Raw genomic sequence first — 10,035 nt, 5'->3', positions numbered from 1 at the left:
TGCACCGAAAGTAATCATGCTGAACTGTATCAGACTACACTGACTGTAACCGTGCTGAACTGGACCTCTACACAATGCATATAACTCCCCGACCTGGATCAGTCCAAGCTAAGTGTAGCTCTGCTCAACTGGGCCTGCACCCACTGAAGGTAACCGTACTGAAGACAATCGTGCTGAACATGTTCATTTCTGCACAAAATGGAAACATGATCAACTGCACCTATGCACACTGAAAGTATTCGTGCTGTCCTCGACATCAGCACAAGGAATGCACAGTCAGCTGCACTGAAGTCGGTCTACATTCTCAGAGGGATTTTGAGTCAGATGTCTGTGACCAGTGATCGCATGGACTGAAGCTGAATTATGATTGGGAGTGAGAACTTGACTGCATTTTCCTTCAGCACCAAAATATCCCCGATCAGTTATATCTTGTGGTGAGGGCACTTAACTCAGCATGAAGGGGTTCAAACAGGAGATTCTTCGTGTACAGGGTGCACTTTCACCATCTCAACATGGTAGTAAGCTTTTTGATATCCTTTATTAAGAAATATAGCAGGGACCATATTATAGTCTCTGGTTATTTCATTTTAGAGACGTAGCAGTGCTCTTTATAAAAATTCTATTCCATCAAATCATAAACATGATCCTGGCAGCAGCTGCACGAATCTGTTTGTTTCAATTAGTGTGATTGATGCAATAGATCAAACCACCTAATTATATCCCTGGAGCCTGATTTCAGGTATAAATGTGACAATATTTGACTATATTGTGGATCGTGCTCAGAGTCTCTGATCGAAATGCACGTTGCACCAAAAGGTCTGGTATTTGCCATTTACTATCCAATCCTTGCTGTTATCGGGGTTCCAGGTAAAATATTGTAGTTTGCTAGAAGTTATGAGAAATATTGGTGAGCTGTATCATTGCTTTCATTTAGCAATAGCTCTTCTCCACGGTACTGACATTCTTTTTACCCTTTAATGGAATAATTTCTCCCATTTAATAGGAAGCTTCCTTCCCACTATTTAATATAATGTCTTCTATATTATAGTTTCGTTTTACACTTTAGCAGTCTTTATTCAACATTGTAACAATATAATTTCTTCAATTTACTGATATAATTTCTCGCCTTTTAATGCTGTCTTATGAAAGGACACAGAACTGAAACGTTAACTCTGCCTCTCTGTCCATAAATTCTAACCGACCTGCTGTGTATTTTCAACACTTTTTGTTATTATTTCAGATTCCCAGCATCTGCTGCATTTTTCTTTCATTTCTCTTTTTACTGGTATGGTTGCCTCAGGTTTCTGGAATTTTTTTCCCCGTTTGAATCCATACTTTTCACTTTGAAGGTATAATTTCTCCTCTATAATTGTATAATTTAGTCCCTCCAACTCATTCACAGTTTCACAGTGTAACTTTAGTTGTATTGGATTACTGTCAGTGCTACTGTGGGTGAATTATCATCACTATCACAGTGTAAATGAAGTTCTATTGTGTTATTGACAGTGTTATTGTGGGTGAATTATCATATTGTTTACACAGTGTAAGTGTAGTTCTATTGCATTATTGACACAGTTACTATGGGAGAGGGGACGCATTTGAGAGGAAACAGTTGCCCGAGTGAGACATTTGCCAGAGTGAACTAGTAAATTTGGAGCAGCTGGTAAGTTTTTTCCTGTTTGATTTTAGATTAAGAGTCAGGCTTTATATTTGTGGGTTAGGTAAATAGCCTTGTTAAACAAGAAACAGCCAGAAGTGGCAGTTATCAGTCAATCAGTTGGAAATATTTAGGTTTAATCGGTGTTGTAGAAGAAAACTAAGCTAGCTAGTGAGTCATTATAACCCTAATATAAAACAGATCAGTTTCCTAGCTGTACGCAGTGAGGGGACAAAGTGAAGAGACATTTGCCAGGGTGAATTTGGAAATTTGGTGGACGTATTAATTTAGTGCAGAGGGGAAAAGAGGGGTGCCTTTTCCTATCTTTTGCAATCTCCAGCAGTAGATGAGTCTTCTCCCTTTGACTCCAATGTAGGTGAGTGCAACTTCCCATTACTTCAGCTTGAATTATTAACTAATTGACTAATTAAAAAATAAGGTTGCACAGAGGCTGATGGTGTGCCACAACTGCAGCATGTGGGAATCTGTGTAATACAGTGCAATCCCGGGCAGCCATGTCTGCAGTAAATGTCAGCAGCTTGCACAAATTCAGCTCAGAATTGGTGAGCTGGAGACAGAGTTGAAGATATTGCGGAGCATCAAGGAGGGGGAGAGTTACCTGAACACTTTGTTCCAGAAGGCAGTCACAATCCTTAGAGCAGGGAGGCCACTAGAGATGGCCAATGGTCAAGGAAAGGAGGGTGTGACTGTGAGTGGGGAAGGTAGGGGGAATCAACGTGTAGTGATGGAGGCGCCTCAGCCTCTGACCTTGTCGAACAAGTATGAGGTCCTTGCTACTTGTGTGGACGAAGAGAAGGACAGCAAGGTGGATGAGCAGACTGACGATGGCACAATGGTGAAAGATGCCATTCCAGTGGGGCGAATGAAGAGAAATGTGGTAGTGATAGGAGACAGCATATTCAGGGGGATAGATACTGCTCTCTGTAGCCATGGCCGGGAGCTCTGATGGCTGTTTTGCCTGCCCGGTGCTAAGGTCCAGGACATCTCCTTGCAGCTGGAGAGGAACCTGGAGTGGGAGGGGGTGGATCCAGTTGTCGTGGTCCATGTGGGGACCAATGATATTGGTAGAACCAGAAATGATGTTCTGTTTAGAAAATTCGATGAGTTAGGGTCCATTCTAAAATGCAGAACATCAAAAGTAATCATCTCCAGATTGTTGCACTTTGAGATAGATATTAGGAAAGAGATACATTTCTTAAAGCCAAAGGGATCAAGCAATATGGGAAGAAAGTGGGAAGAGTGTACTGAATTAGACAATCAGCCATGATCTTTTTTGAATGGTGGAGCAGGCCCGAAGGGCCGAATGGCCTACTCCTGCTGCTAATTTCTATGTTTCGATGTTTTTTCTATGTTACCTGAACCACGCGCAAATTGGCACAAGGTCATCATATTACAGAACTAACCACGTGGCTCAAAGAATGATATGGGAAAAAGGGGTTGTGATTCTTGAGGCACTCGCATCCGGACTCAAGGAAGAGGCAGTTATTCTTTTGACATGGGCTTCACTTGAACGGGGCTGGATCCAGTGTCCAGGGCTGTGGACAGGGCTTTAAACTAACGGGGAGGTGGCGAGGAGAGTTTGGCTAAAGGGAAATTTAGATACCCAAAGGGAGAGGTCAGGACATCGGAGCAGGATAGTGATACATTTAACTCCCAACAGAATGGTACAGGAAGGGACAAAGAATTTCCCAAAAATTGCACATTGGCAAATAATAGAGGTACACAAAATTAAATTAAAGTTCTTGGATCTGAATACACGAAGCATCTGTAATAAGATAGATGAAACAATGGCCTGAATAGACATAAATGCTTATAGATCTAATTGCCAATACCGAGATACGGTTACAAAGAGAACATGGTTGGGAAATTAATATCCCAGGGTACAAAATATTTCGGAGAGACAGACAGAATGCCAAAGGAGGAGGAGTAGCCCTAATTGTAAAGGATGGCACAAGGGCATTAATAAGAAGCGATCTGGCCTCAGAAGATCATGAAGTAGAATCAGTACGGGTGGAAATACGGAACAGCACAGACTTGAAACATTGCCTATGTTTTTCTCTCCACGCATGCTGCCTGACCAGCTGAATATTTCCAGCACATTCTGTTGTTATTTCAGATTTCTAGCAACAAAACTATTTTAAGTCTTTCGTTTTTGTTGTGTTGTTCTGTTATGTTATTGACACAGTTACTGTGGGTGAATTATTACACTGTTACGGTGATGTACATATAGTTCTATTGTGCTATTGATACTTTAAATGTGAATGAGTGTTATCATGATGTATATGGAGTTCTATCATGTTATTGACATTGACAGTGGTTGCCAGATTTTCACAAATGAATGGCTGATGGAAATTATTCCACTATTAAAATTTTTCGACTTTTATTTATGATTAACTTTATTGAAGGTACATTTTAGGCATCCAGTTGGCGACAGAAATGCGAGCAATATAACAAGTGGCCGTTTTATGAATGCATCAGTACTTAGCCGAAACTCACAGAGCAGTGTTTCTGCTTTCCAGTCTTTAAATCTCAGTGCTTCTCCTGTGACACATTAGCTGCTACTGACAATTCTACAGTGACTGCTGTTGAGTCCTGATTTTCCTTCTGCTAAAAGCCCTTGGCAATATCCGGGACTTTTCCTGTGCTCAATTTTCTCCAAGTTATGTGAGTCCTCATAACTAACGTCATCACTCGCATCTGAGTCAAAATGTTTCAATTTCAAGATCCACCATAGGATTGGGTTCATCAATGCTGAGGAAGTGCTGCATTGTAGGAGGGACCTTTCTTCAAATGAAACTTCATAACATGTCAATTCTGGTGGTTCAGATCGACAGCTAAGTGCCCAAATGACTAGTGGTTGAAGTTATTACTGTGTCCTTGCAACATCCCCTCCACAAATTCAGAAAACGCTTATTAACTGCTCACATCTCTCTGCTTGAGGAGCAAGTTGAAGGTCGATTTTTTTAAACAGTAAATCATTTTACAGTTCCTTACCTATACCTACTTTCCCTAGAGGGAGAGCAATGAAGGTTCACCAAACTGATTCCTGGGATGGTGGGATTGTCCTATGAGGAGGGATTGAGACGACTGGGCCTGTATTCTCTGGAGTTTAGAAGAATGAATGGTGATTTCTTTGAAGCATGCAAAATTCCTACAGGACTTGACAAGGAAGATGCAGGAAGAACGTTTACGCTGGTTGCGGGGTCTAGAACCAGGGAGTGCAGTCTCCGAATTAGGGGGAGGCCATTTGAACTGAAATGAGTAGGAATTTCCTCATTCAGAGGGTGGTGAAACTTTGGACTCCTCTACCTCAGAGGACTGTTGATGTTCAGTCATTGAGTGTGTTCAAGACGGAGATCGATAGATTTCTAGATATTCAAGATATCAAGGAATGTGGAGATAGTGCTGAAAAATGGCGTTGAGGTAGAAGATCAGCCATGATCGAGTTGAATACCGAAATAGGCTCGACGTATCAAATGGCCTACTTCTGTTCCGATGTTCCTATGTTCCTAATTCATTAGATGAGGGTGATTTAGGTCCTCAGTGGGATATAATCCGTTTTCAGTGCCAGTTTGCAGATTTCCTGTTAGTTTCTACTTTTATTGTGTACTTTGTTTTATCTATCTTGTTCAATATTTTCTTTAATATATTAGTGATGTTGTTTTTCTTGTCTGTTTCATGTTCCCATGTTGGTTTCGATGTGTTTCTGATGCCTTCTTGTTCTCCGTTATATTTCATTGTATTATTTTACATCCCAATTTCTTTGTCCTGTCTTATGTTTAATGTGGATGATTAATTTTAAATGCAGAAACAAGTGTATTTAGGCTAAGCAGTAGTTTACAATGAAGATCGCATGGCCAAAGCTGTAAATCCTGGATAGAATACGATAAAACGGTTGATTTTATTTGAAGTCTCACCAGTAACCTTTCTGTTATCCCTTGCTCATGCCCATGCTCTTTTATTCTTTCTCTCAGTCTCTCTCTCTCTGTTGCAGCTAACTTGGCAGTGATTGTGATCCTGTCCCGAGGAAGATGTGGTCTCTCCAGATGTATCACTTACTACATGGTGTCCATGGCGGTAACGGATCTCCTGGTCATTATCACCGCTGTGATATTAAACAGGATTGCTAGTATTTATTTCCCGTTCAGTGTCCTGAACATCACACCAGTATGTAGTCTCCGTGTTGCCCTGAACTATGCATCCATAGACAGTTCTGTTTGGTTAACGGTCGCTTTCACCTTTGATCGATTTATGGCTATTTGTTGCCAGAAGTCGAAAATAAAATATTGCAATGAGAAGATGGCGGCTCGTGTTATCGGAACGGTCTGTGTACTGAGCTGCTCAAAAAATACCTTCCTCTATTTTATATATGAACCTTTGTACATAATTAACAATATACCCTGGATCTGCAGTATCAAATTAATATTTTATACATCACCAGCATGGACCACATATGACTGGATTCACCACATTTTAACCCCTTGTCTCCCATTCATTGTAATTTTACTACTCAATGCTCTGACTGTCAGACATATTCTAATTACCAGTAAAGCGCGCAGGAGATTCCGAGCCCAAAGCAATGGAGAGAATCAGAGTGACCCAGAGATGGAAAAGCGGAGAAAATCCATCGTTTTACTCTTCTGTATCTCGGGCAGTTTCATCCTGTTATATTTGTTACTTCTAATTACTTTCCTCTACGTCCGAATTGCGAGCTTTAGTTATTTCTCCGGATCCAATTTCAATGAATCAAATTTTATTCTGGATGAAAGCGGAATTATGCTTCAGCTTTTGAGTTCCTGCATCAACCCGTTTATTTATGCAGGAACCCAAAGTAAATTCAGAGATGAGTTAAAGAATGGGGTGAAATATCCACTGAGCCTAATTGTTAAATTGTTTAAATGGTGAAAATAATGAAATCCATCATGAATTTCACACGATATTCAATCATTTTTTCTTCTTTTTCTTGTCCTTCGCGGGCTTCCCTCGCAATGAGATCCTTACCAACTGTTGAATTTTGGAATGTATAAGAAGCACAGAATCGGCGCACAATTCAGTGTTGTAACCTGTGTTAAGTTAGTTTTCAGTTCTATTCCTCGTGCTGAGTCTGACCCGGTACTTTATCACAGCCCTGAGGCCCCTGAAGTATATCTGCATTCATGTTGCAGACACACAGTCCGACTTCGGTTCTGTTATTGAATATATATTTTAACATTTTTAATGAAAGGACATCAATATTTCTGTAGGGTATGGCATGGGTCTTATGAGTAAGGTATGCTCTGAAATTAAAATAAGAAATGCTGGAATCATTCAGCAGGTCTGGCAGCATCTGTGGAAAGAGAAGCAGAGTTAACGTTTCGGGTCAGTGACCCTTCTTCGGAAGGTATGCTCTGAAATGGGATTAGGCACTGTCCCTATGAACTGCTCTCCTCTCACTGGGCACAGCACCACAGGCACACTCCTGTGTCTATAAACATAGAAACAGAGGAATTGCTAGAGAAAAAGGACCATCTAACACCATCTAATCCACATTCTGCTCTTTTAACTGACCAATTATGAAGACATCTCAGTACCATCAAACAAAATTAAATTAATCTAACAGAAGTGTTCACTTTTTAAAGGCTTGGGTTGGCATCCTGCCATCGACAAAAGATGATGGACACGGAACAAACAATCCATTTAGGTGGGGTGTCTTCTCTTGGTGCAGCTTTACTGATGGCTGTCAAGGCCAATCCTTGAGAGACAGATTCTGCCACAAGTGCTGCACGTGAACCTGCAAAGTGAGGCTGTGAGTCGTTGTTTTCAGTGTTGGCATCCGTTGCCAAACAGCTGCAGCCACTTGTGATCATGGTAGTTCACGCAAGCCCGCAGGATGTGTCTCCATTTCCCTATGTCGCCAGCCAGGGACTCCCAGGTGCGATAGTCGAAATTTCGGGCCTTCATATCATGCTTGCAAGTATCCCTGAAGTGGAGAAATGAGCGCCAAACTGGTCTTCTGGCTCCATCTATCTCATCATTAAGAAGGTCCTTGGGAATCGAACCGTCTTGCAACCTGTCGATGTGTCCAATCCACTGAAACTAATGCATTTGGGAACTCTGCCTTTGAAAGGACTGCTGCATTTGTTATTTTGTCTTGCCAGGATATATCTATAATGTACCGCAGACAGTGAAATTGGAAATGATTGAGCTTCTTTTCCTGGTAGCTGTAATCGCCCATGTTTCACAGCCATTCAGCAAGGTGCTGAGAACACAGGTCTGATAAATCATTAGCTTGGTCCTACGTTCCAGCTTGTTGTTATCCAAAGAACATTTCACAAGTCAGTCAAAGGTGGTAGCGTTTCCCTATTTGTGTATAGGTGTATTAGTTCTATGATATTGTGACCCAAGAAATTTGCTAACCACTTCTGGTGGGTTGTATTTAGTGTGATCATGGTTGGAGATGTAACACCTTGTCCCATAAACACAGATTTTTGATGCTTATAGTCAGGAAAACAAGTTACAGGCAAGGGAGAGACAATGCATGAGTCTTTGAGCTGAGTCTTTATGTGAGCGATTAGCGCAGCATCATCAGCGTACAGGAGTTCTCTGATGAGGATGTGATGTGTTTATTTTCCCTTCACTTTCAGCCTTGATGGAACTTAAAGCTTGCTGTTTGACCTTGTGTGCAAGTAGACTTTTTCCATATCTGCAGGGAAGGCGAAGGTCAGGAGCATGGAGAAGAAAGTGCCAAACAGAGTGGGGGCTCGGGCACAACCCTGTTTCACTCCATTCTTCACTTTGAAAATTTAAGAAGTGAAGCCATTAAACTGTACTATGTAGTGCATGTTGTCATGGAAGGAGCGGATGAGACTGAGGAGCTTTGGTGGCCAGCATTTTCCCCCAAAAATCTTGTAGAGCCCTGCTCTGCTGACAGTTTCGAATGCCTCAGTAAGATCTATGAAAGTAAGATGAAGGGGTATACTCTGTTCCCTACACTTCTCTTGGAATTGGTGTATGGAGAAGATTATATCCACAGTAGATCTGCCAGCACAGAAACTGCATTGTTCTTCCGGGAATACTATGTCTGCAATGAATAGAGCCATTTAAGTATGACCCTAGCAAAGGCCTTCCCCATGATGTGAAGGAGTGAGATGCCCTTGTAGTTGTTGCAGTCTCCTCTGTCGCCTTTGTTTTTGTACAATGTGATGATTTTAGCATCAGTATCCCCATGTGGAATACAGTATACTTTCCAGCAGAGAAGTAGAAGGGGCATAAAGGTGTAGAAATCGATGGGCCTTTCCGTGCTGAGCAGTTAGGCTGAAATTTTGTCCTTTCCTGGTGCCCTTCTGTCCGCTAGGTGGCCTACAGCCTTCTCGAGCTCCAGTGATGAGGGTTACTCATCTAACTCATCCATGACAGGAAGCTGAGGGAGAGCATCACGTACAGATTGGAAGATGTCCGATTCACAAGAGTACAGCTCACAGTAGTGTTCAGCCCAGTGCGACATCTATTTTACTATCGTCAGTGGGTAATTTCAACATCTGCTGACTTCAGAGCAGCAACTTTGGTGATGACAGGGCCAAGCGCCCTCTTGATACCTTCGTACATAATTCCTAGGCTTTGTCACGTGAAGTTTGGATCCCTTAAATAAATTGATCCAGTGTTTGTTTGCATAGTATCTCCCTTTCTTTTGCATAGGTGACTTGGCCACTTTTAGGTCGTGGAGTGCCTTAGCTGTTGGGTTTATGTTGTGCCTCATGTAGGGTTTGTTTCATGCATCAATGACAGATATCATCTCAGCTGAGTAGGTTTCAAATGTTGTTGCGGGTTCCATCTTTACCAAACGATGCTTCTGCTGCTTCATAGATGATTGAGCTTAGTGACTTCCAAACTTCATCAATGCCAGCATCATTGCTTCCCGTTATGGCTTTGGTGGGTAGCAAGCATTCTCGTGACAACGTGAAGGTCTGGAATTTAGCATCATTGCTTATGGAAGGGATGTTAAAGAGATACAACAATAAACACCCAAATTATAAAAAGGAGACTTACCAAATTAAATAATTGTATTACCTTCACTATAGACTGTACAGAGCAATCTAGTTTACCTTCTACCACCCTGGCAGTCCCATGATATAATGATAATGCAGTTCTTGGCCAGTCACAGGAATCAATCTCTATCAACTAGTCTACAACAGATGAAGATACGAGGTAGGGAAAATCCAACTTGTCGAGAGTCTAATTGGCATTGTAGGAATCAATACTCACTGCTTCCACTGTATCTCTAAGAAGCCTGCTCCATAGATAGACTGCTCAGTTATTGTTTCAGCAGATTGGCTTTGAATTTACGCCTTCATTGCAGCCTGTGACCTTTGGTTCTACTG

General features: G+C 41.6%; 1 protein-coding gene across 1 annotated transcript; it reads left to right on the top strand.

The window, feature by feature from the left end:
• Positions 1-797: 797 nt before the first annotated feature.
• On the top strand, positions 798-8,751 carry LOC137348808 (probable G-protein coupled receptor 139). Its single transcript, XM_068014052.1, has 3 exons — positions 798-867; positions 5,673-6,579; positions 8,367-8,751. Exons 1-3 carry the CDS (start codon positions 798-800, stop codon positions 8,749-8,751), a joined length of 1,362 nt encoding a protein of 453 aa, XP_067870153.1.
• The last annotated feature ends 1,284 nt before the right edge of the window (positions 8,752-10,035 follow it).

This window comes from Heterodontus francisci, chromosome 34 (assembly GCF_036365525.1).
Source record: "Heterodontus francisci isolate sHetFra1 chromosome 34, sHetFra1.hap1, whole genome shotgun sequence".
Lineage (NCBI taxonomy): Eukaryota > Metazoa > Chordata > Chondrichthyes > Heterodontiformes > Heterodontidae > Heterodontus > Heterodontus francisci.
Note: the sequence above shows the minus strand (reverse complement) of the source record. Positions and strands in the feature narration are given on the sequence as shown.

What these genes read in the sequence shown, in the direction of transcription:
- LOC137348808 (XM_068014052.1), top strand. Translation starts at nt 798, where the DNA reads ATGCACGTTGCACCAAAAGGTCTGGTATTTGCCATTTACTATCCAATC. An exon ending in TGCTGTTATCGGGGTTCCAG is followed by an intron (nt 868 to 5,672) that starts GTAAAATATTGT and finishes TCTCTGTTGCAG; the next exon opens with CTAACTTGGCAGTGATTGTG. An exon ending in ATTGTTAAATTGTTTAAATG is followed by an intron (nt 6,580 to 8,366) that starts GTGAAAATAATG and finishes CCATATCTGCAG; the next exon opens with GGAAGGCGAAGGTCAGGAGC.